The 27,670-nt window shown below is 40.7% G+C and overlaps 1 protein-coding gene across 2 annotated transcripts in view; it reads right to left on the reverse strand.

Annotated features, from left to right (window-relative positions):
* The window catches only part of BACH2 (BTB domain and CNC homolog 2), a 374,467-nt gene that overhangs the window by 80,991 nt on the left and 265,806 nt on the right, over positions 1-27,670 (reverse strand). For both annotated transcript variants that reach the window (XM_025384074.1, XM_025384073.1), the window contains exon 4: positions 7,644-7,898. In XM_025384074.1, coding sequence (XP_025239859.1) covers positions 7,644-7,886 — 243 coding nt within the window. In that variant the 5' untranslated portion in view covers positions 7,887-7,898. The remainder of the gene's footprint in view (positions 1-7,643; positions 7,899-27,670) is intronic.

A 27,670-nucleotide genomic window follows, 5' to 3' on the forward strand; every position in this document is an offset into this window, starting at 1 on the left:
AGAGATGGTTTGGAGCTTCTAGCAGGGAGTGCAGCTATGTATATACCTGTGAATGAAGAATAGTCCTTCTCTATCAGGGAAGGTTGTCCTCTTCAACCAAGCATGTAGCTTCGGGAGGGACACAGACGGGGCAGTGAGGGAGGGAAAGGACACCCGCCTGGCCAGCCAGATCAGCCCAATCAACCTGGCGATGCTGGGGTGACAGATGTTGCAGCCAGATTGCCTTCACATCCAGAAACACCAAATCTTAAGTGCTTAATTAACTTAAGTTTATTTCTCATCATGTCAGAGCCTGATTTGAGTCAGATGGCTTTTGCTGGCTCTCTTCCAACAGTGACTCAGGGACCTAGGCTACAGCTTGATCACTCTAGAGTCCTTTGACACCAGCTAAGTGGATGCGACAAAGCATAAAGAGCTCATACCTACTTTTGACTGCCTAGGAGCAGAGTCCTCACCTCACATTTCATCAGCTAGATCTAGTCATATGGCCTACCTGATTACAAATTCAGTCTTCCTGTGTGTCTAGGAAAGAGGAAAACTGGGTGTGGGTGAGCAATGGTAATCTTCACCACAGAGTGCAAACATGTTGGGATTTCTTCCCACTTAAAATGAAAAACCAAATGAAACCTCTTTTGACACCGTTTCCCTCCAACCCCTGGTCTACTTCTCTGCTCCTTTTCACTCAAAAAGCCTCATTCTCTCTAGAACACAATCAAATCGGTTTTTGTTTCTACTGCTCCCCAAAAAGTGCTCAACAAAATCACAAATGTCCTCCAAATTGCTCGAGGGTCAGTTTTTGGCCTTCATCTTAGCTGACAGTCAGCATCATTTGACTTAGTTGACGCTCTCTCCTCCTCGAAATGCTTTCTTCACCTGGCTTACCACGCACTATGCTTTCTTGCTTTTCCTCCCACCTCAGGTTTGCTCCTTCTTAGACTACCTTGCCAGCTCCTCTTCATCTCCCCGACCTGTTAATTCGAGAAAGCTCCAAGGCTCAATCCAAAGCTCTAAAGCTCCAAGGATCACTTCCTTGGTGATCGTATGTAGTCTCGCTGCTTTCAGTATTCCCAATATTCTGGTATTACAACTTTTATCTCCAGGATAGACTTCTCCCATGAGTTCTGGCCATGTAAATCCAACTGCATACTAGATATCTTTCCTTAGATGTGAACAGGCATCTCAAACTTAATATATGCAAAATAGAAGGCTGGGTGCGGTGGCTCACACCTGTAATCCTAGCACTTTGGGAGGCTGGGGCAGGTGGATCACTTGAGGTCAGGAGTTTGACACCAGCCTGGCCAACATGGCAAAATTCCGTCTCTACTAAAAATACAAAAATTAGCCAGGCATGGTGGTGCATGCCTGTACTTCCAGCTACTTGGGAGGCTGAGGCAGGAGAATTGCTTGAACCTGGGAGGCGGAGGTGGCAGTGAGCTGAGATTGTGCCACTAGAATCCAGCCTGAGTGACACAGTGAGACTCTGTCTCAAAAAACAAACAAAATAAAACTCCCAATTCTACCCCAGTACCCAATCCTACCCCAGTCCCCAATCCTATTCCTCTAAGTCTTCACTTCACCCATCTCAGTTAATGCCAACTCCATTCTTCCAACAGCTCAGATCCTAAGCCTGGATGTTATCTGTGACTCCTCTCTTTCTCTCCCACCCTGTATCCAATGTATAAGAAATTCCCATGAGCTCTACCTTCAAAACATCACCAGAATCTGACACCAACCACCATGTCACTGCTATCACCCTGGTGTAGGCAATCAGGTCACACCTGGGTTACTGTCTCAGTCTCTTGTGTCTTTTCCCTGCTTCTGCCCTGGCCCTCTTTCAATGTATTTTCATGTGGCACTCAGAATGACCTGTGAAACTCTCCAGTGGCCAGCTAGTTCCAAAAAAAGGCCAAGTGCTCAATGAGGGGCACAGTCTGGCCTGTCACCTCTCTGATTCACCTCTCCCCACCCTGCCTTGGCTCACACTGCTCCTGGGTGGCAAACACACCCCGCTCACCACAGCCTCCTTGCGATTCCTCCTGTCTGGCTCACTCTTTCCCTAGACATCAGCACAGCCAGCTCCCTCACCCGCTCCAGATCTCTCTTCAAAAGTCACCCCCTCAAACAGGCTTTTCTTGACCACTCTTTTTAAAATTGTAATACTCTTACCCTAACTCCCTTCTCTGTTGTATTTTCCTCAATGGCATCTAACAAAGTATATTTAACACTGATTAATTTCCTCTCTTTCCTCCTCCTCCCCACTGGAATGTGAGCTAGGTTTGCCCAGTACCTAGAATGATGCCTCCTGGTTACATAGCAGGGTCTTGATAAATATTTGTTGAATGAATAAATAAATGAGTGAGGAAACAGAAGCCCAGAGAGGAGGATTGGTTTGCTGAAGACCTCACATGCAGTGATTCCAAGGCCCAGAGTGTGGTTTTCCCAGCCCCTCATGGCTGATGATCCTAGTTTAAAAAAATCTGCCCATTACTCTTTTTCAGGCAAAGAGTGGTGGTGTCTTCTTCAGAGTTTTGTTTAGGTGAATGGGGTGAGGCCAAAGGGCAGGCTCTGTGCTCTGGGCTAGGTGAGTGCTTTGCCCTTTTCATCCTGGTCATGCCACTTCCTGAAGACTTCACCCCTGTTTCCCACCAAAATTCCATCTTCCCCTGCCCTCACCCTCAGGCTCAGAATGCTGTTGTCACTCTGTACGGTGGCGTTAACTACTTTCTGTATTATTACATGCTGAAAGGGTTGCCCAAAGATAATCATGACTGCCTTACTGCTTCCTTAAAAGACTGAACCTAAACCATCCCAGAGACATTAACAGCTTTCATATCCTCTAAAAACTTCCAGACAAGAAGATTCCATAATTTCCTTGTTGGCATCTGTGCTTGGCAGTACTGCTGCAGGAATGTTCTTTATTGCAGCCTGTGGTTAAGACTTAACAACAAATGCCTTTTCTTTAGAATCCTTCTGGGTCAGCTTTCTTTCCTGTATAGCACTGAAAAGTGAGATTTGCCCTAAAATGTTGAGAGAGAGAGAGAAAGCAAAAGATAGAGAGCACAAGCCAGCACAAGCCTGAAATCTATTTATACCGAGGAAAACATAAGGTCTACCTGCAGGGGCCATACTCACCCCCAGCCTGTAGCCATTCCCTGCATGAACCCGTCCTCTTCTCTAGAGGGTACAAGGACACAGGAAGCAAGCCAGAGAAAGGTGGTGAGACCTTGGCAGTTACCTTTTAACAGCCGCTGTTCCCCTAGCATTCTGTGAGGCAGCCAAGTAGCCACGTAAGAAGAGGGTTGATGTGCAAACCCACTGTGGGCTGAGCATCTTCTAAGGAAGCACATCCCCTCCCCGTCCTCTGAACTCGACACGCCGTAAGACTGAACTTCATAGTCATGATGCTACTTCCCTCATGGCTGGCATCCAACCCAAAATGGCCTCCATGACTACGGCTAAGGAGGTGTCATACTCATGAGCAGTGGAAGGACGGCCCTGCAATGCTTAGCACATCAACTACTTTCTCTTCATCTCTTAGCACAACATACACTGACTCACTATAAAATTGAATGATCTGCTTTATTATGTAATGAAAGTACTAAGTACAGTGGCTTATCTCCTACTATTTGCTGACACAATTACCTGGGTATATTTTTCAGTGGGGAACCAACACTCAAGTCCTAGAAATTCTAGGGATTGCCATTTTTTTTTTTTTTTTTTTTAAAGCAAGCTAATTCAATTATTCCTTGATTTCTAGAAGGAGGCTTCCCTCTATTTTTGTCTCTTTCAGTTTAGAGGCTATGCTGGCCTCTGTGAGTGGCTCTAACGTGCTGGTAACGGCGCGGCTCATCAGGAATTGGGATTTGGGGGTGGAACTGCACAACTGGACAGTCGCTGGAGGGCAGATCTGCCTAAAGTGGATGACGAGTGGGGTGGGAGGGTGGTAGTTTGTGTTGGGAAGTTTCAGGTTCCTAGGAGGAACTCTCAGACCTGGCGGTGTGGGCCCCCTTGAGGAGTGCAGCGGTTGGCTGCCAAGGAAGTGGAGATGGGTCAAGTGTGAGTAAGAGGAGGGCAGGGCCAGAAGTTGATTCAAATTCGGCGATAGGATTATGATGAAGTTTAAACATTTCCAAGGAGCCAATTTAGTGCTTTTTCTTACATCCTATGAACCAAATGCCAATTAGTTCCAGACAGCTACTTTCTAAGGTAGTGTTTAGAATATTTGCTTATTTACCACTTAATTCAAATTCTATGAAACCATTCACTGAGCTAAGTGTGACAATTTCCATTGAGCCTGCAGGGACATTTCAGTGTGCACACAGTAAGACGAGGAAAACAATGCCCAGCACGCGGGTCCACAGCAGGTGCCCTGAGCAGAGGGAGAGGGCTCTTCAAAGGAGGCCTTAGAAACAATGACACAGCCTCAAAAGAAAATGCCACTGGGGTTGGCTTGCATGTTCCATCAATAAGATACTTACAGCTGGATTACTGAAAATATGAGTTTGCGTTTCATAAGAAAAAAAGGGATCTAGTTCTACCTGAAGATTTCAGATACGTGAGCAACTAGAATATTTCAATGGTTTCGAGGATGTAGATGATGCAGGGAGGATAATCATTCTACAGGGGGAGGAAGAAAGAAAATCAACACATAGCAAATTCTCATTTAAATGAGAACACACAGCAAATTCTCACTTAAAAGGCCAAATAGATTTTTGTGTGATGTCTATACGGTGTGCCTCTTATTTAAAATGCCATGGAAATAAGCAATTATCAGGGATTTGATCTAAAAAGAAACTTTAAGGTTATGTCATATACATGTGTATCCCAGTTTCCTTTACATTTTACTGCCTTGGTATTGTATTTTTGATAAATAATTCAAGGCTGGAGGACCCCTTGAGCTCAAGAGTTCCAGTCCAACCTGGGCAACAGAGCAAGACTCTGCCTTTAAAAAGAGACCTATATTTGTCAAATGCCTACTAGAGGATAAGGGCTGTGCTGAGAATTTTTGTATTTATCATCTCACCTAGCCTTCACGGCAGGGCAGCTAGTTAAGTATGTCCCCAACAGCGCAGTTAAGGAAAGGCCAGCTCAGGATCCCCTGGCTATGCTGCAGCTGCCATTCCTTGGTTTTCCCGTCACTTGGTACCCAGTGCTCCACTCCTTACCCCAGCCCCAGTATGTCATTTAGCTGATCTGTCCTTTTGCTTCTAGTGTCAGGATCTCTCTAGCTACCTACTTATTAGCGGGATGCGGAGTGGTAATGGAGCACTCTATGTTGAGTATGTAACAAGGATACAAACGTGAAAATGCTAGTGTTTATACAGTCCTTATTTATTTATTTATTTATTACTTTTTGAGACACGTTCTCACTCTGTCACCCAGGCTGGAGTGCACTGGTGTGATTATGGCTTACTTTCAGCCTCAATCTCCTGGGCTCAAGCGATCCTCCCCCCCAGCCTCCCGAGTAGCTGAGACCACAGGTGTGTGCCACCACATCTAGCTAGTTTTTAAATCTTTTGTAGAGATGGGGTCTCCCTGTGTTGCCCAAGACAGTCTTGAACTCCTGAACTCGAGTGGTCTTCCCACTTTGGCCTCCTGAAGTACCAGGATGACAAGCATGAGCTGCTGCACCTGGCCCCAGTCCTCATTTTCATCAGCTGGCTGCTTTCCTGCTCAGCAGGGGTAACAGCAGATGTTGCTTAACAAGGGACTGGGATCTGAAGAAACCTCCACTACCCATGTCTTGTCTGTCAAATGGACAAACACAAATAGTGTTTTAAATTTTTAATTATTCTTTTTGTTTGTTTGTTTTGAGACACAGTCTTGCCCTGTCACCCAGGCTGGAGTGCAATGGCATGATCCTGGCTTACTGCAACCTCTGCCTCCCAGGTTCAAGTGATTCTCCTGCTTCAGCCTCATGAGTAGCTGGGATTACAGGCGCATACCACTACGCCTGGCTAATTTTTTGTATTTTTGGTGGAGATTGGGTTTCACCATGTTGACTAGGCTGATCTCAAACTCCTGATCTCATGATCTGCCTGCCTTGGCCTCCCAAAGTATTATTTTTTTAAAGATGGGGTCTTGCTATGTTGCCCAGGCTTGTCTCGAACTCCTGGGCTCAAGGGATCCTCCTGCCTTAGCCTCCTGAGTAGCTGGGGCTACAGGTGCACTCTACTACACCTGGCTTCTTGTTTTTCTTTTTTTTTTTTTTTTTTTTTTTTTTTGAGACGGAGTCTCGCTGTGTCGCCCAGGCTGGAGTGCAGTGGCGCGATCTCGGCTCACTGCAAGCTCCGCCTCCCGGGTTCACGCCATTCTCCCGCCTCAGCCTCCGAGTAGCTGGGACTACAGGCGCCCGCCACCACGCCCGGCTAGTTTTTGTATTTTTAGTAGAGACGGGGTTTCACCGCGTTAGCCAGGATGGTCTCGATCTCCTGACCTCGTGATCCACCCGCCTCGGCCTCCCAAAGTGCTGGGATTACAGGCTTGAGCCACCGCACCCGGCGGCTTCTTGTTTTTTATGTTGAATGTAGACGCCTTTTGATGGAGCAGGTGAGTGCCCCGTCACTTCCTCCTGTCCTATATACAACCTACTTCACTCCTTTGTATTATTTGCCAGGCCCCTGAAGGCATCTGGTTTGTGACCTCTGGGATTTAATGCTGGTTGTAACCATCAGCATCATATCTGGGTGATGGGGTCTTTGGTTTCTCCTAAGATTGCTGTGAAGAGTTGCTTAGTCGAACACTACACAACTCTAAGGAATCTCTTTGCAAAAACTATGGATGTGAGTTGTACTCCTGGGAGTTACAGAGTACACAGCTTGTGCAACTGTTGGTGGTGGCCCAAGAGCTGCACACTGTGCTGGTGGTTCACACGGAATGACTCTGCCCAAACACAAAATATTACCTTTAGTCCCATAGGAATGACAGAAGTCAGGATGATGAACTAAGAGGAAGTGTATACATGGCTCAAAGGGTGACCATTTAATGGTTTGTCACTGTAAAGTTTATCTTTCGGGTTCCTACAACTTAAACCATCCAATTAAAAGTCATCTCTGGACAGACGAGGTCCAGCTACTAGTGTCCCCAAAGTGCCAAAATAACCGTACTCACTGATGTAATTAAGAAACCTGAGTGGGCTGTTTTCAACAATGGTGAGAAAAGCAAATTTACACTTCTTAGAATCTTACTGAATTAACGGTGAAAATTACTAGTTGCTTTTATTTTTCCCCCAAGCAAAGAAGGTGCTGTGAATGCTTTCAATCTTTTACTCTCAAGGGAAATCTAGTGATCCTTACACCATCTGAAAGACAGAAATCATAGCAATGATTCAGATCCCACATCTAGGACTGTGCCAAACTTAGGCTGAACCACTCAAAACCTGAAGGGTAAGTGAACTAGAAACTACAAGTGACTGAGCCGCAGGTGAGGTTCAGTTCGCTTCAAGAAAGATATTCATATTCTGTGCCTCTGAGACTTTAAGTGTATCAAATAGAAACCGACAATGCCACAAACATAACGTGTGACTTGGACATCAGCTCCTGAGTGGGGACATGGCACCTAGTACATCTTCTAGCTCCTACTCAGCCAGTTTTCTGTAAGTCAATAAACATTCATTAACAATCACACAAACCAAATTACTGTACCTCCTCAGGTAAGCTGACCACCAAGTCATTTTTTGTCTGTCCGACCAGCGCCTGCCAAAAGTATTCACTGCATGCGGCCAGCACAGCCCGGTGGGCCCGGAACTCCTTCCTTTCCACGATCAAAGTCACGTCACAGAGAATATCCTTTTTCCGCTGGTCATTGAGGCCCAGGAGGATGTTGGTGCAGTGGACTGTGGACTCATATACATACATGGGGGAGTCAGGCTTCTCATCCACAGACATGCCGTTCACACCCTGAAAGAAAGAAAGAAAGAAAGAAAGAAAGGCTGAGTCACCACAGTTGTAGGACTGGAGAGAGGAGGTGAGAAAGAACATCATGGTTCCTGTGTCCCACTGCCATGAGCATGGCAGGAAAGAGGAGAATTGCCAATCAGCATGTTTCTGCTTACTCTGTACAATGAGCTCAAGAAACATATCTGGAAAGTCAAGCTCCACAGCTGACTTTTATCCTTCCTACTTACTGCATTCTTTTACCCCATGGTAACAAAGCCAGATCTTTTAATAGAACATTTAAAACACACTGGTATTTTAAAACTTGGTGGTTCTGATTTTGTTAGAAGGCTGAAAAGGAACTTTCACATGTAAATAGTCTCCATGCAAGGACTAATTTAGATTTGTGTTAAGAGGAAATGAATCATTTTGAAGTATTTCTAACGTCTTGATGAAGTACATGTAAGTTCCTAAGGTGAAATTTGGCTGAGATGCCAAGTAGAGTAAACATCAAATCACAATACATATTTAACAAGTGCACCAAACTGTCTGCACGCTGAAGACTCAGTAGTCAGCTATTGCATCTGCCCTCTGCCACTTCAAGGCAAAGCACAATCGCCATAATGCTATAGTTGCTCAGCTCTTACAAAGATGTGGAATTGTGCTGTCGTTATCCCAGCCGAATTGATGTACATCCACTTTAAGGAAACACAATATATCACAATAGCAGTCATGAAAAAGATGCATTCAACAGTCAAGACTACTTTTACAAAAGGTTCTTTGCTTTTAAAAATATCCATTGAAGTATTTCTTTCTTTCTTTTTTTTTTTTTTTTGAGAGGGAGTTTCGTTCTGTAGCCCAGGCTGAAGTGCAATGGCATGCTTCTCAGGTCACTGCAACCTCCACCTCCTGGGTTCAAGTGATTCTCCTGCCTCAGCCCACTGAGTAGCTGGGATTACAGGCATGTGCCACCATGCTTGGCTAAGTTTTGTATTTTTAGTAGAGATGGGGTTTCACCATCTTGGCCAGGCTGGTCTTGAACTCCTGACCTCAGGTGATCCACCCGCCTCGGCCTCCCAAAGTGCTGGGATTACAGGCATGAGCCGCTGCGCCTGGCCCCACTGAAGTATTTTAAAATACAGTATCTGTGATTAATTTATAGAATTACATAGTTTTTCTGTAATGTTTACTAGAGTAGTAAGAATGCCAGTAGTGAGTCCTGCTTTCTTTTGGGCTTTCTTATTTTTTTTAAAACAGCTTTAACATACTATAAACTGCACATACTTATAGTGAGCAATTTGAGGTTTTGATTATGTATATAACTGTGAAACCATCATCACAATAAAGATAGTGAACAAATCCATCATCACCAAAAGTCTCCTTAAGGCCCTTGTAATAATTTTTCCCTTGTGCCCCTCTATACCTCACCCCTGCAACGACTGATCAGTTTTCTGACATTCTATATTAGCTTGCATTTTCTAGAGTTTCATATAAATGGAATCATACACTACATATTCTTTTATGTCTGGCTTCTTTTGTTCGGCATAATTTCACCATTCAACTATGTTGCTGCATATATCAAGTTTGTTCCTTTATTACTTAGTATCCCATTGTATAAATACAGCATAACTTTTTTTTTTTTATCCATTCATCTATTAGTAGATATTCGGGTTGTTTCCAGTATTTATTTACACATAAAGCTGTTGTGAACATAAAATTCTTTATACGGACATATGCTTCTACTTCTCTTGGGTAAATACCTGTGAGTAGAATGTATCATATGGTATGTGTAAGCATTACTTTTAAAGAGTCTGGCACTGTTTTCTAAAGTGGTTGTAACATTTTACATTTCCACCAGCAGTGTATGAGGTTCCAGTTCTTTCACAGCCTTGCCAACATTTAGTATGGTCAGTCTTTCTAATTTTGGACATTGTAATAGGTATATTGTATCTCTTTTTGGGTTTAATTTGCTTTCTCTAACACCTGAAGTCGTTGAGAATCTTTCATGTGTTTATTTGACCTCTGTATATCTTCTTTGGAGAAATGTCTATTTAGATTCTTTGCCCATTTTTAATTGGGTTGTTTTCTTATTTTTCAGTTTTAAGAATTCTTTATATATTCTGAATATATAAAGTCCTTTATCAGATACATGATTTGCAAAATTTTTTTCCAAGGTTGTAGCTTGTCTTTTCATGTCTTAAAAGTGTCTTTCAAGGAACAGCAAGTCTTTATTTGATGAAGCCAAAAAACCATTTTGGTGTCACATCTGAAAAACCAAGGTCATAAAGATTTTCTCCTATGTTTTCTGCTAGAAGTGTTATTTTTTCAGCCCTTACATTTAGGTCTATGGACCATTTTGAGTTAATTTTTATATATGTAACAGGTATGGATTGAGGTTTTTTCCTTTTGCATATGAATATCCAATCGTTCCAGTAGCATTGTTAAAAAGACTCTTTTCTCTCCTGAATTACCTTTGTACTTTTACTGAAAATCAATTGTTTATATATGTATGAATCTATTTATGGACTCTGTCTTTTACTATTTATAAGTTTGTCTACTTTTGTTTTGTTTTGTTTTTTTTTTTGGAGACAGGTTATTACTTTGGAGTGCAGTGGCGTGGCCATAGCTCACAGCAGTAGCTGGCACTACAGGTGTGCACCACCGTATCTGGCTAATTTAAAAATAGTTTTTGTAGGCTGGATGCGGTGGCTCATGCCTGTAATCCCAGCACTTTGGGAGGCTGAGGTGGGCAGATCACGAGGTCGGGAGTTCAAGACCAGCCTGGCCAACATGGTGAAACTGCGTCTCTACTAAAAATACAAAAATTAGCTGGGCATGGTGGTTGCACCTCTAATCCCAGCTACTTGGGAGGCAAAGACAGGAGAATCACTTGAACCTAGAAGGCAGAGGTTACAGTGAGCCGAGATCACCACTGCACTCCAGCCTGGGTGACAGAGCAAGACTCCATCTCAAAAACAAAACAAAAACATATATATATATATATGTGTGTGATGAGGTCTTGCCATATTGCCCAGGCTAGTCTCAAACTCCTGGCATCAAGTGATCCTCCTACCTCGGCCTCCTAAAGTGCTGGGATTACAGATGTGAGCCACTGTACCCAGCCCCTATATCTACTTTTATATTACTATCATAGTGTCTTGATTTGCTCTTTTTCAAAGTTAGTTTGATCCTTTGCATTTCCACATACATTTTATAATTAGCTTGCCAATTTCTACAAAATAGTCTGCTGGAATTTTCACTGAGATTTTACTGAATCTACTGATGAATTTAGGAAGAACTGCCATCTTAACAATAATGAACCTTTTGACCCATGAACACGGTCTCTTTATTTAGATCATCTTAAATTTTTCTCAGTAGCCAGGTGCGGTGGCTTATGCCTGTAATCTCAGGACTTTAGGAGGCCGAGGCAGGTGGATCACTTGAGGTCAGGAGTTCGAGACCAGCCTGGCCAACATGCTGAAACCCCATCTCTACTAAAAATACAAAAATTAGCCAGGCATGGTAGCATATGCCTGTAATCCCAGCTACTCAGGAGGCTAAGGCAGGAGAATTGTGTGAACCCAGCAGGAAGAGGTTGCAGTGAGCTGAGCTGAGATTGCACCACTGTACTCTAGCCTGGGCGACAGAGCAAGACTCCATCTCAAAAAAAAGAAAAAAAAAAAAAAGACTTTTTTTTCCTTAGCAATATTTTAATTTTAAATCTTTTTGCAGATAGTCTCACTCCGTCACCCAGGCTGGAGTGCAGTGGTGCCATCTTGGCTCACTGCAACCTCCACCTCCCGGGTTCAAGTGATTCTCCTGCCTCAGCCTCCTGAGTAGCTGGAATTAAAGAGGCATGCGCCACCATGCCTGGCCACTTTTTGTAGTTTTAGTAGAGATGGGTTTCACCAGGTTGGCCAGACTGGTCTCGAACTCCTGGTCTCTCTTCGGCCTCCCAAAGTGCTGGGATTACAGGTGTGAGCCACCACACTGGGCTCTCAGCAATGTTTTATAGTAGTATATAGGTCTTTTATACCTCTTTTGTCAGATTTATACCTAAGTATGAACATTTTTGATGTCATTGTAAATGGCATTGTCTTTTAATTTCAATTTCTAATTTTTCATTGCTAGTATATACAAATAATTTTTGTATATCGATCTTGTATCTGGAAACCTTATTTATTAGTTCTCATAGACTGTTTTTTTTGAGTAGATTCCACAGTATTTTCTACATAGAAGATTATGTTGTGAATAAAGATCTCTTACTTTTTTCCCAATTTGGATAATTTTAATGTCTTTTTCTTACCTTACTGCATTGTTTAGAACCTCTAGTTCAATGCTGAATAGAGGTGGTGAGACTAAACATCCTTGCCTTCCTGATGTTAGGAAGAAAGTATTCAACCATTCACCATTTTGTATGACGTTAGCTATAGATGCTTCACAGATGCTCCTATTGAGCTGAGGAAGTTACTTTTCTTTCTGTCCCTCTCTCCTCCCCTCCCTCCCCTCCCCTCCCCTCCCTTTCTGTTCCCTTTCTTATCTTTTTCTTCAGTGGCACTCATGGCTCACTGCAATCTTGATTTCCTGGGCTCAAGCAATTCTCCTGCCTCTGCCTCCTGAGTAGCTATGACTACAGGTGTGCACCACCATACCTGGCTAATTATTTCTTGTTTTTTTGTAGAGATGAAACCTTGCTATGTTGCCCAGGCTGCTCTTGGACTCCTGGTCTCAAGCAATCCTCTACCTTGGTCTCTCAAAGTCTTGGGATTACAGGTGTGAGCCACTGCACCCAGCCCTGTGTTTGCCTTCTTATACATTGTTGGATTCAATTTGCTAACATTTTGTTAATAATTTTTCATCTGCATTTCTCTGATGGCCAGTGATGATGAGCATTTTTCATGTGTCTGTTGGCTGTATGAATGTCTTCTTTTGAGAAATGTCTGTTCATATCCTTTGCCCACTTTTTGATGGGGTTGTTTGTTTTTTTCTTGTAAATTTGTTTGAGTTCTTTGTAGGTTCTGGATATTAGCCCTTTGTCAGATGAGTAGATTGCAAAAATTTTCTCCCATTCTGTAGGTTGCCAGTTCACTCTGACGGTAGTTTCTTTTGCTGTGCAGAAGCTCTTTAGTTTAATTAGATCCCATTTGTCAATTTTGGCTCTTGTTGCCGTTGCTTTTGGTGATGGTAACCACAATGAGATACCATCTCACACCAGTTAGAATGGCAATCATTAAAAAGTCAGGAAACAACAGGTGCTGGAGAGGATGTGGAGAAAGAGGAACACTTTTACACTGTTGGTGGGATTGTAAACTAGTTCAACCATTATGCAAAACAGTATGGCGATTCCTCAAAGATCTAGAACTAGATGTACCATATGACCCAGCCATCCCATTACTGGGTATATACCCAAAGGATTATAAATCATGCTGCTATAAAAACACATGCACACGTATGTTTATTGCAGCACTATTCACAATAGCAAAGAGTTGGAATCAACCCAAATGTCCATCAGTGACAGACTGGATTAAGAAAATGTGGCACATATACACCATGGATTACTATGCAGCCATCAAAAAGGATGAGTTTGTGTCCTTTGTAGGGACATGGATGCAGCTGGAAACCATCATTCTGAGCAAACTATCACAAGAACAGAAAACCAAACACCGCATGTTCTCACTCATAGGTGGGAACTGAACAATGAGATCACTTGGACTCGGGAAGGGGAACATCACACACCGGGGCCTATCATGGGGAGGGGGTAGGGGGGAGGGATTGCATTGGGAGTTATACCTGATGTAAATGACGAGTTGATGGGTGCTGATGAGTTGATGGGTGCAGCACACCAACATGGCACAAGTATACATATGTAACAAACCTGCACGTTATGCACATGTACCCTAGAACTTAAAGTATAATAATAATAATAAATTAAAAAAAATAATTTTTCATCTATTTTCAATGGGGAGATTTGTCTGTAGTTTTCTTACATAGTTTTTATGGCCTGGTTTTAGCATCAGGGTAACAACAATCTCATAAAATGAGCTGGGAAGTATTTCTTCCTCTTTAATTTTCTAAAAGGTTTTTTTTTTTCTTTTTTCTTTTTTTTTTTTTGTAGAATTGGTTTTATTTCCTCCTTATATGTTTGGTAGAATTTACCTGTGAAGACTTCTGAACTGGGATTTTAACGACAGACTCAATTTTTTTAAAAAAATGGTCAAATTTATTGGCATAAAATTGTGTGTGTGTGTGTGTGTGTGTGTGTGTGTATATTTATTTATTTAATTAATTAAGTTATTTTTTGAGATGGAGTCTTGCTCTGTCACCAGGCTGGAGTGCAGTGGCAAAATCTTGGCTCACCGCAACCTCTGCCTCCCGGGTTCAAGCGATTCTCCTGCCTCAGCCTCCCGAGTAGCTGGGACACAGGTGTGCACTACCATGCCCAGCTAATTTTTGTATTTTTAGTAGAGACGAGGTTTCACCATGTTGGCCAAGATGGTCTCAATCTCTTGACCTCGTGATCCACCCGCCTCGGCCTCCCAAAGTCCTGGAAGTACAAGCGTGAGCCACCGCCCCGGGCCTTTTTAAATTTTATTTTTTTATTTTTTATTTTTTAAAGAGACAGTGTCTCACTTTGTTGCCCAGGCTGGAGCGCAGTGGTGTGATCATAGCTAACTGCAACCTGAAACTCCTGGGGCTCAAGTGACCTTCCTGTCTTAGGCTCCTGAGTAACTAGGACTATAGGCCATGCCACCATGTTCAGTTATTTTTTTTTTTTAAAGAGATGGAGTCTTACTATGATACCCAGGTTGGTCTTCAACTCTTGGTGTCAAGTGTTCCTCCTGCTTTGGCCCCCTCAAAGCGCTGGGATTACAGGCGTGAGCCACCACATCCAGCCCATATATAGTATTTAAAAATATTCCTTCTAATACTGGTTGAATCTGTACTGACGTCACCTTTCATATTACTGGTACTGAAAATTTGTGTCTTCTCTTTCTGATCAGTCTGGCTAGAGGCTTAACCATTTTACTGACATTCTCAAATAACTAGTTTTTGGTTAGTTTTTTAAAATCATTCTATTTTCTAGTTTGCTAATCTCTATTCTCATTGTTATATCCTTTATTCTGCTTACTTTGGGTTTAATTGTGTCTTTTTTTCTTTTCCAGTTTCATAAGGTGGTAGTTGAGCCCATTAATCTGAGATCTTTGTTGTCTTTTCTAACACAGGCTTTAATGCTATAAATTTCAGTCTACTGTTTTAGCAGTATCTTGCAAATTTTGAAATGTTTAATTTTAATTTTTACTTTTTTTAAAATTATACTTTAAGTTCTAAAGTACATGTGCACAACATGTAGATTTGTTACATATGTATACATGTGCCATGTTGGTGTGCTGCACCCATTAACTCATCATTTACATTAGGTATATCTCCTAATGCTATCCCTCCTCCTTCCCCTCACTCCACAACAGGCCTGGTGTGTGATGTTCCCCTTCCTGTGTCCAAGTGCTCTCATTGTTCAATTCCCACCTATAGGTAAGAACATGCGGTGTTTGGTTTTCTGTTCTTGCAACAGTTTGCTAAGAATGATGGTTTCCAGCTGCATCCATGTCCCTACAAAGGACATGAACTCATCCTTTTTTATGGCTGTATAGTATTCCATGGTGTACATGCGCCACATTTTCTTAATCCAGTCTGTCACTGATGGACATCTGGGTTGGTTCCAAGTTTTTACTACTATGAATAGTGCCGCAATAAACATACATGTGCATGTGTCTTTATAGCAGCATGATTTATAATCCTTTGGGTATATACCCAAGATTGGGATGGCTGGGTCAAAGGGTATTTCTAGTTCTAAATCCTTGAGGAATCGCCACAATGGTTGAACTACAGTCCCACCAACCATGTAAAAGTGTTCCTCTTTCTCCACATCCTCGCCAGCACCTGTTGTTTCCTGACTTTTTAATGATCGCCATTCTAACTGGTATAGACGGTATCTCATTGTGGTTTTGATTTGCATTTCTCTGATGGCCAGTGATGATGAGCATTTTTTCATGTGTCTGTTGGCTGCGTAAATGTCTTCTTTTGAGAAGTGTCTGTTCACATCCTTTGCCCACTTTCTGATGGGGTTGTTTTTTCTTGTAAATTTGTTTGAGTTCTTTGTAGGTTCTGGATATTAGCCCTTTGTCAGATGAGTAGATTGCAAAAATTTTCTCCCATTCTGTAGGTTGCCAGTTCACTCTGATGGTAGTTTCTTTTGCTGTGCAGAAGCTCTTTCGTTTAATTAGATCCCATTTGTCAATTTTGGCTTTTGTTGCCATTGCTTTTCGTGTTTTAGACATGAAGTCCTTGCCCATGCCTATGTCCTGAATGGTATTGCCTAGGTTTTCTTCTAGGGATTTTATGGTTTTAGGTCTGACATTTAAGTCTCTAATCCATCTTGAATTAATTTTTGTGTAAGGTGTAAGGAAGGGATCCAGTTTTAGCTTTCTACTTACGGCTAGCCAGTTTTCCCAGCACCATTTATTAAATAGGGAATCCTTTCCTCATTGCTTGTTTTTGTCAGGTTTGTCAAAGATCAGATGGTTGGAGATGTGTGGTATTATTTCTGAGGGCTCTGTTCTGTTCCATTGGTCTATATCTCTGTTTTGGTACCAGTATCATGCTGTTTTGGTTACTGTAACCTTGTAGTATAGTTTGAAGTCAGGTAGCGTGATGCCTCCAGCTTTGTTCTTTTGCCTTAGGATTGACTTGGCAATGCGGGCTCTTTTTTGGTTCCATATGAACTTTAGTTCATAAAGTAGTTTTTTCCAATTCTGTGAAGAAAGTCATTGGTAGCTTAATGGGGATGGCATTGAATCTATAAATTACCTCGGGCAGTATGGCCATTTTCATGATATTGATTCTTCCTATCCATAAGCATGGAATGTTCTTCCATTTGTTTGTGTCCTCTTTTATTTCATTGAGCAGTGGTTTGTAGTTCTCCTTGAAGAGGTCCTTCACATCCCTTGTAAGTTGGATTCCTACATACTTTATTCTTCTTTGAAGCAATTGTGAATGGGAGTTCACTCATGATTTGGCTCTCTGTCTGTTATTGGTGTATAAGAATGCTAGTGACTTTTGCACATTGATATTGTATCCTGAGACTTTGCTGAAGTTGCTTATCAGCTTAAGGAGATTTGGGGCTGAGACAATGGGGTTTTCTAAATATACAATCATGTAATCTGCAAACAGGGACAATTTGACTTCCTCTTTTCCTAACTGAATACCCTTTATTTCTTTCTCTTGCCTGATTGCCCTGGCCAGAATTTCCAACACTGTGTTGAATAGGAGTGGTGAGAGAGGGCATCCCTGTCTTGTGCCAGTTTTCAAGGGGAATGCTTCCAGTTTTTGCCCATTCAGTATGGTATTGGCTGTGGGTTTGTCATAAATAGCTCTTATTAGTTTGAGATACGTTCCATCAATACCGAATTTATTGTCCATTTTTATCATGAAGGGCTGTTGGATTTTGTCAAAGGCCTTTTCTGCATCTATTGAGATAATCATGTGGTTTTTGTCTTTGGTTCTGTTTATATGCTGGATTACGTTTATTGATTTGCATATGTTGAACCAGCCTTGCATCCCAGGGATGAAGCCTACTTGTTCATGGTGGATAAGCTTTTTGATGTGCTGCTGGATTCAGTTTGCCAGTATTTTATTGAGGATTTTTACATTGATGTTCAGGGATATTGGTCTAAAATTCTCTTTTTTTGTTGTGTCTCTGCCAGGCTTTTGTATTAGGATGATGTTGGCCTCATAAAATGAATTAGGAAGGATTCCCTCTTTTTCTATTGATTGGAATAATTTCAGAAAGAATGGTACCACCTCCTCCTTGTACCTATGGTAGGATTCGGCTGTGAATCCGTCTGGTCCTGGACTTTTTTTGGTTCGTAGGCCATTAATTATTGCCTCGATTTCAGGCAATAATTGGTCTATTCAAGGATTCAACTTCTTCCTGATTTAGTCTTGGGAGAGTGTACGTGTTCAGGAATTTATCCATTTCTTCTAGGTTTTCTAGTTTATTTGCGTAGGGTGTTTATAGTATTCTCTGATGGTAGTTTGTATTTCTGTGGGGTCAGAGGTGATATCCCCTTTATCATTTTTTATTGCATCTATTTGATTCTTCTCTCTTTTCTTATTAATCTTACTAGCCGTCTATCAATTTTGTTGATCTTTTCAAAAAATCAGCTCCTGGATTCATTGATTTTTTTGAAGGGTTTTTTGTGTCTCTATCTCCTTCAGTTCTGCTCTGATCTCAGTTATTTCTTGCCTTCTGCAAGCTTTTGAATGTGTTTGCTCTTGCTTCTCTAGTTCTTTTAATTGTGATGTTGGGGTGTCAACTTTAGATCTTTTCTGCTTTCTCTTGTGGGCATTCAGTGCTACAAATTTCCCTTTACACACTGCTTTAAATGTGTCCCAGACATTCTGGTATGTTGTACCTTTGTTCTCACTGGTTTCAAAGAACATCTTTATTTCTGCCTGCATTTCGTTATGTATCCAGTAGTCATTCAGGAGCAGGTTGTTCAGTTTCCATGTAGTTGAGTGGTTTTGATGGAGTTTCTTAATCCTGAGTTGTAGTTTGATTGCACTGTGGTCTGAGAGACAGTTTGTTATAATTTCTGTTCTTTTACATTTGCTAAGGAGTGCTTTACTTCCAACTATGTGGTCAGTTTTGGAATAAGTGCGATGTGGTGTTGAGAAGAATGTATATTCTGTTGATTTGGGGTGGAGAGTTCTGTAGATGTCTATTAGGTCTGCTTGGTGCAGAGTTGAGTTCAATTCATGGATATCCTTGTTAACTTTCTGTCTTGCTGATCTATCTATTGTTGACAGTGGGGTGTTAAAGTCTCCCATTATTATTGTGTGGGAGTCTAGGTCTCTTTGTAAGTCTCTAAGGACTTGCTTTATGAATCTGGGTGCTCCTGTATTGGGTGTATATATATTTAGGAGAGTTAGCTCTTCTTGTTGAATTGATCCCTTTACCATTATGTAATGGCCTTCTTTGTCTCTTTTGATCTTTGTTGGTTTAAAGTCTGTTTTATCAGAGACTAGGTTTGCAACCCCTGCCTTTTTCTGTTTTCCAATTGCTTGGTAGATCTTCCTCCATCCCTTTATTTTGAGCCTATGTGTGTCTCTGCATGTGAGATGGGTATCCTGAATACAGCAAATTGATGAGTCTTCACTCTTTATCCAATTTGCCAGCCTGTGTCTTTTAATTGGAACATTTCGTCCATTTACATTTAAGGTTAATATTGTTATGTGTGAACTTGATCCTGTCATTATGATGTTAGCTGGTTATTTTGCTCGTTAGTTGATGCAGTTTCTTCCTAGTATCGATGGTCTTTAGTTTGGCATGTTTTTGCAGTGGCTGGTACTGGTTGTTCCTTTCCATGTTTAGTGCTTCCTTCAAGAGCTCTTGTAGGGGAGGCCTGGTGGTGACAAAATCTCTCAGCGTTTGCTTGTCTGCAAAGGATTTTATTTCTCCTTCACTTATGAAAGTTAGTTTGGCTGGATATGAAATTCTAGGTTGAAAATTCTTTCTTTAAGAATGCTGAATATTCTCCCCCACTCTCTTCTATCTTGTAGAGTTTCTGCCGAGAGATCTGCTGTTAGTCTGATGGGCTTCCCTTTGTGGGTAACTCGACCTTTCTCTCTGGCTGCCCTTAACATTTTTTCCTTCATTTCAACTTTGGTGAATCTGACAATTATGTGTCTTGGAGTTGCTCTTCTCGAATAGTATCTTTGTGACGTTCTCTGTATTTCCTGAATTTGAATGTTTGCCTGCCTTGCTAGGTTGGGGAAGTTCTCCTGGATAATATCCTACAGAGTGTTTTCCAACTTGGTTCCATTCTCCCCGTCACTTTCAGGTACACCAATCAGACGTAGATTTGGTCTTTTCACATAGTCCCATATTTCTTGGAGGCTTTGTTCATTTCTTTTTACTCTTTTTTCTCTAAACTTGTCTCTCACTTCATTTCATTCATTTGATTTTCAATCACAGATACCCTTTCTTCCAGTTCATCGAGTTGGTTACTGAAGCTTGTGCATTTGTCACATAGTTCTTGTCTCATGGTTTTCATCTCTATGAGGTCGTTTAAAGACTTCTCTGCATTGGTTATTCTAGTTAGCCATTCACCGTGCAAAGAAACTAAAAACCTTGAAAAAAGATTTGATGAATGGTTAACTAGAATACTCAATTTTTAAAAATTTAAAATTTCCCTTTTGATTTATTCCTTAATGCACAAATGATTTACACATGTGTTTTTTGGTTTCCAAATATTTGGGGGAGTTTCTAGATATCTTTTTGTTATTCTTTTCCGATTTAATTCCATTGTGGTCACAGAACAAACTTCATACGACTTTAATCCTTTTAAAGTTATGGAGACGTGTTTTGAGTCCCAGAATATGACCCACTTCGGTGAATACTACATAAGCACTTGAAAAGAATGTATATTCTGTTGTTGGCTGGAGTGTCCTATAAATATCGACTAGGTTAAGCTGTATGATGAGTGTTGTTCAAGTCTTCTAATATCTTTTCTGATCTTCCGTCTATAGGTTCCGTCATGTATTGAGAAGGAGTACTAAAATATCTGGCTACCATTGTAGGCTTGTCTGTCAGTTATTGTAATTCTATCAGTTTCTGCCTCATGCAGTCTGAAATCCTATTAGATGCATATACATTTAGGATTTTAATTTTTTCTTGTAGTAGTTATTCCTTTATCACTATGAAGTCACCTTTTAATTCCTGGAAATAGTCTTTGTTCTGAAATCTACTTTGTCTTATATTCACATAGTCACTTCATCTTTTGTTTTTTTTTGTTTTTTGTTTTTTTTGTTTTCCTGCCTCAGCCTCCAGAGTAGCAGGGATTACAGGTGTGCACCACCATACCCAGCTAATTTTTTTGTATTTTTAGTAGAGACAGGGTTTCATGATGTTGGCCAAGCTGGTCTTGAACTCCTGACCTCAAATGATCCATCTGCCTTGGCCTCCCAAAATGCTGGGATCACAGGCGTGAGCCATCACGCCTGGCCACATTGGATATTTTCTATTGCTAACCCTTCAAGTTCACTAATCTCTTCTTCTGCAAGGTTTTATCTACCATTAATCTTTTCCAGTATAATTTTGATCTCAGATACTGTGGTCCTTATCTCTAAAAGTCCCATTTGGTCTTTTACAAAATATCTTCCATGTCTCTACTTAAGATGTTCAATCTTTCTTCTAACTTTTTGAACATTTGGAATACAGTTATAATAACTATTGCAATGTCCTTGTCTGCTAATTCTAACATCTTTTGGTTCAGTTTTTATTGTTATTTATTTTCATTGTAAGTTATATTTCCTTGCTTCTTTGCATAATTGAACATTTTTGATTAGATGCCAGACATTGTAAAATTTACCTTGTTAAATGCTGGATATCTTTGTGTTCCCATAAATAATCTCGAACTTTGTTCTAAGACACAGTTGAATTACTTGGAAGTAGTTTGATCTTTTCAGGTTTTGCTTTTGAGATTTGATAGGAAAATCAGCATTTAGTCTAGGGTTCATTACTCCTTACTACTGAGTACTTCTGAGTACTCTATCCAATGACCCCTGATATATGTTTTTACTAGTCTGGCTGGTAGGAAATGATGTTATTCCCAGTTCTCTGAGTTCCCTTTGTTTTGGGTGGCTGTCTCCCCATCCTTGGGTAGTTTTCTCACCTGCATCTACTGATCGTTACTCTGCAGAATATTAAAGGGAAACTCTCTGCAGATCTCTGGAGTTCTTTCTCTGCAGCTCTCTCTTCTGTTACCCTGCTTTCTGAACTCTATTATCATCTTTCCAGACTCTTAGCTCTGTCTCTTCAATTTAAGAGTCAGCCAGCTCTTCCTTGGTTCTTCTTTCCTGTGCCATGGCCTAGAAACTCTCAAAGCAGTACGCTTAGCTCAGTTTGTTTTCCTTTCTTGGGGATTACTGTCTTTTGGTTCTGGATGTCCCCTGTCTTAAAAACTATTATCTCATATATTTTATCTGTTTCTATAGTTGTTTTAGGAGAAAGGGTAAATCTAGAACCTATTACGCCATCTTGGCTGAGAGTAAAAGCCATAGGTTTATTTTTTGTGCTACAATTACTCCAAACACTTTACAAACAATAACTTATCACAATGCAAACCACATAGTATCAACTTTGCTCTGCTATATATAATGGTTTGTAATACCCAATTACAAAGATGCCTCGATGAAGAATTATTAGTTCTTTGGTATTCCAATAAAAGATAAAATATTTGTGAGGTTATATGGAATCATTTTTTAAATGGAATTAGCATAGCATTCTAAAATGACACAATTCAGTTATAATGACCCTAAGTCATGAGGTAAGATCAAGTCCACCTGGCTTCTGTCAATGACTAGGAAATTGCTGCTAAATTCTTTATTATCTAGTAAGAAGACAAATATTTTCTATTCTGCCTTCTTATTAGTCCTGCATTTCCATGGAATGTTTTCAGGATTTTCTTATCTCCCATATAAGGTCTCAATTCTGGTTTGTTTTTTCCATTCTTAGTTTTCAAATTATTACTATTTCTCCTACCACATTGAGTCTCCTCAATTAGTCTACAGAAATTATTAAGTTAAAAATCATAACAGGTCTCATGTATAAGGAAACACTCAAAACTTGGTGGAACATTTAATGTTCTAGGTCACGGATGGTGTGTTCCATTCATAAAAAGTAGGAGATTTATAAGGGATGCCTCATTTTTCCAGTTCATTTATGGGTAATACATATGAATGTGCCTACACCAAGAGAGAAGCTTGTGATGAAAGACACAAAGCCATAAATTCTTTAATGAAACATGAAATGAAAGAAAATAAAAAGAGAAATGAAAGTGAAGTGCAGTGGCAAGAGGAGTGGACCAGGGATGTTTGGGGCTTTTGGTTTAGCTCCAGCATTGACCAACTTTGTGGATCTGGACAAATTGCCTTTTTGGGGGCCTGCTTCCATGTTTGTAAAATGAAAAGCATGAACTAGAAGACCAATAGTGTTCTTCCAGATCTACAACTCCATGAATCTATAAAAGAAATATACCTGATTGATCACAAAGAGTGGGATACTGTCATTTTAACTGAGAGAAGCTAGCTTTCTTTGACCTTCTAAAGACCATTTATGTGTCCAGTTACATTGTTGTTGATGTTGCATGGCTTAACAAAACTGCCCCTGCAGAGCTGGTTACAGGGAATGGGGTAGACAACAAATATACAAGGAAACCATAGACTTCTGGGAGAGTAGAAACTAAGACCCCAACCCCTGCTCTTTCTGGGCTCTAAGACAGTTGAAGTTCTCAAGAGTAGACTCCATATTCTGCTAACAGGACAGGTTTAGAAAAACAAAGATGTAGCAATATAGGCCCTCCAAGTTGATGAAATAGGCTATGACAGTCACATAAACACGGGCATCTGCTTTTTGGGCTAAACTTACTTGAGAGTTTTGGAAAACACTGAAAAATTATTAGTTTTGTTCATCAAATGGTATAATCTAAAATGTATCACTTTCATGAAGCTGTTGTTAGACTTTAACCTGTCTGAGGATTTTCTTGAATATATTACATTATTTCTGGATAATAATTCTTTATGTCATGTCAGTATTACTTTCTTCCCCTTGGCCTTTACCTACCCATCCTTGTTGGCTCCTCTTCAAACATAATGGAACATACCTTTCTGCCTTCTTTAAAAATCAGTCAGCCCTTCTTAACCTCCAATTATCACGGGTGCTGCTATGGGTTGAATGTTTGTCTCCTATGAAAATCATGTTGAAACTTAATCTCCAACGTGGCAGTATTAAGACATAGGGCCTTTAAGAGATGATTGGGCCATGAAGGCTCTGCCCTCCTGAATAGGTCAATCCACTCATGGATTAATGAATTAATGGGTTATTGAAGGAGTGCGTTAGTTATAATGAGAGTGGGTCTGTTATAAAAGTCAATTTGGCCATCTCTTGTGAGCTCCCTCACCATGTGATGCCCTGTGCCACCTTGGGATTCTGCAGACAGTCCTCATCAGCAAGAAGGCCCTCACCAGATGCAGCCCCTAGACCTCGAACTTGCCAGCCTCTAGAACGGTAAGAAATAATTTTCTTTATACATTATTCAGTCTCAGGTATTCAGTTAGAGTATCAGAAAACAGGCTAAGACAGGTGCTCTTCTATGAACTCCCTCCAATTTGTCTGCTTTTGACTGGCCAATACCAAACTGAATTCTGCTTCTCCTGTTTCCACTAGGTGTTCTTTTTTCACTTGCCTTACTAATATTAATTAAACAACATTCCTCTCCGCCCCCCACTCCTCCATGCAGCAAATCCTGAAATCTGCAGCAGGACCCATGGGATCTAAGAATGAAGTGGTTTATAGTGAGTAACAGAACCCAGAATAGCATGGAGGAGTATGACAGCCAATCTTTACTCTAAGCATTAGACAACGTGTTAAAGTATGTAGACATTAGCTGAAATCAGATTGTAAGGAAGCTTTCCAAAGGTTCTGATTTGGGTTTTGGCTGGATCTCATTCTTCTTTCTGCAGGCCAAAAAAACCCAGCTGCACATGTACATACACACATACCCCAATCATCTCATCATATGGTTCAGCAGTAAAAGTTAATTACTATTATTTTATCATAGTATATTCATCCCCTTAAGAAGCTACACAGACCACAACTCTTATTACTCGAAGGTATAGTATTAATGAATACAGACTTACTCATTAACTCACTCATTCACTCTTTACTCATTATTGGGTCATATTCAGAAATGAAAATGTCTAATAGTTCTACAGGTAAAAGTATAAATCAAAAAAGTAAAAAAAAAAAAAGAAACAAAACCCAACCAAAAAAACCACAGTGGGATCTGAAAAGCTGCAATTCACAAAAAAGTAGAATGTTAAGATTTTCAGACAACCTGTCATGTCTAGAGTGCTTCAGATGAAAAGAAATGAATATGCCTTGCAGGTAATGAAAAAGACCAAATTATAAACCATTTCACTTGAAATTCAAACTACATTTCTCCCAGAAACAGTGCATTAAGTAAATACTTCTGTGAATCAAACACTAAATTATTTAGTAATTGCTGAGTAAATTTCTGCACTTATAAAACATGCTTTTTTAAAAAAGTTATTTATTGTAAAACTGTAAGGGTTAGTTCTTATAAAAGAAAGTTATCAAGTCTATAGACATTTTAGAGTGCATAGTGCTATAAAAATTACTTAGTTATTACTTTTGGATTGGAAACACTTTCTAATGCATCAAGACTAAAACTTCTTACTTTAAGTGAAAAGCAATCCAATTTCAGTATTTTCTAATGGAAAACTGCAGTGCTTGTCACTTAATGTCCCTAATGCCTTAGATAGCTAAAGTAAGGGCCCTGACATGGAGCAGCTAAAACGTTTTGTGTTCCTTATTTACTCAAACACTCCATCTGCCTGCACACTAGTTAGTGCCAAGGGAACTGAAATTTAAGGCTGTTGTTAGGAGGAAGCACTTGCAATTGTTCTCATCAAATCCTTAATAGCTCTGGATGGTTCTCGTAATTCAGTATAAGCTTCCATTTTCCTTGACCTTCTAGGGGAAAGTTCAATTTACTGACAATGGTTTTTACTGCACTGCTGAAAAATATACCAAAAACTTTAAAAAGGAACGATCATAACAAGTCCCATTTTTTTGCTAATTTGTTATTATTGTTGCTTCTTTATTCTTTCAAATAGACCAAAATAAAAAATAACCCACATTTCCAAAATATCTGGTAATAAAGTAGTAGCAATTACTAGCACTTTTCCTATATTTAAATGTAACCGACATGGGCCAGGCGTTGTGGCTCATGCCTATAATCCCAGCACTTTGAGAGGCCGAGATGGGCAGATTACTTGAGGCCAGGAGTTGGAGACCAGCCTGGCCAACATGGTGAAATCCTGTCTCTACTAAAAATATAAAAATTAGCTGGGTGTGTTGGTACAAGCCTGTAATCCCAGCTACTCAGGAGGCTGAGGCACAAGAATTATTTAACTCAGGAGGCAAAGGTTGCAGTGAGCCAAGATTGTGCTACTGCACTCCAACCTGGGAGACAGAGTGAGACTCCGTCTCAAAAATAAATGAACAAATGAATGAATGAATGAACGTAACTAAAATGGAGAGTCACAGTCTGATACAGAAACTGAGGTGGACGAAATACTAGAATGTTGGCAGCAGACTATAGGTATTGGTCCAAAGGCAATAAAGAATTAAAGATATATAGCCACCAACCTAGAAACAGTAAGAAAGTTTAACAATATCAAGTGCACTGATGGTCAGATCAATTTCTTTGCAAAACAGTTTGGCATTATCTAATAAAGTTGAAGATATGTATAGATTATAACCGAGTAATTCCATTCCTAGGTTACACCCTAGAGATACTCCTGCATATCTGTAACAAACTCTGTATAAAGAATGTTCACAGAATTGTTGAGAATAACTCCCAACTGGAAACAACATCATGTCTATCAGTACCAGAATGCATAAATACACTGAGATATATTCATATATTCACGTAATGGAATATAACAAAGCAAATTAGAGCCACATGCAGCAACGTGGAGGAGCTGCGCAAACCTAATGCTGAATACTGAGCTACAGAAACAAGACACAGGATAATAACATACAATCTGGTTTCATGTATGTCAAATTCAAAAATGGATAAAACTTAAACATCTAGGGATATATGCTGTTATAGACTGACATGGTTTGGATCTGTGTCCCCGCCCAAATCTCATGTTCAACTGTAATCCCCGATGTTGGAGGTGGGGCCTGGTGGGAGGTGACTGGATCATAGGGGAGGTTTCTCATGGTTTAACACCATCCCCCTTGGAGCTGTTGCCTCAACAGTGAGTTATCATGAGATGTGGTTGTTTAAAAAGTGCGTGGCACCTTCCCTCTCCTTCTCTCTCCCTTCCTCCTGCTTTGGCCACATGAAGACACCTGCTCCAGCTTTGCCTTCCATCATGATTCTAAGTTTCCTGAGGCCTCCCCACAAGCAGATACCACCATGCTTCCCGTACAGCCTGCAGAATCATGAACCAATTAAACCTCTTTTCTTTTTTTTTTCTTTTTGTTTTTTTTTGAGACGGAGTCTTGCTTTGTCGCCCAGGCTGGAGTGCAGTGGCCGGATCTCAGCTCACTGCAAGCTCCGCCTCCCGGTAAACCTCTTTTCTTTATAAATTACCCAGTCTCAGGTATTTCTTTATAGCGGTGTGAGAACTAACACATGGAGTAAATGTGTCCTCTCAAAATCCATATGTGGAAATCCTAATCCCCAGTATAATGGTATTGGGAGGTGGGGCCTTTGGGAGTGATTGGGTTATAAGGGTGGAGCCCTCATGAATGGGATTAATACCCTTATAAGAGACCCCTCTTACTGTCTTTCTGCCATGTGAGGACACAAGAATATGGCTGTCTGTAAACCAGGAAGACAGCCCTTACCAAGAATTGGACAATGCTGGCACCCTGATCTTAGACTTCTAACTTCCAGAACTGTGAGAAATAAACGTTTGTTGTTTGAGCCACCCAGCCTATGGTACTTTGTTATGGCAGCCTGAACTAAGACACATACAAAGGTGGCAAAACTATAAAGAAAAGACTCAGAATAGAGGTTCCATTTAGAGCGAGGCAGTGCTCACCAGAAAGGGGCACCATGCAGTTTTGGGGTGCTGTTGTATGCTCTATTTCTTGACATGAGTGACAGGTACACATATGCCCACTTTAAGTTACACAT

This window comes from Theropithecus gelada, chromosome 4, assembly GCF_003255815.1.
Source record: "Theropithecus gelada isolate Dixy chromosome 4, Tgel_1.0, whole genome shotgun sequence".
Taxonomy (NCBI): Eukaryota; Metazoa; Chordata; class Mammalia; order Primates; family Cercopithecidae; genus Theropithecus; species Theropithecus gelada.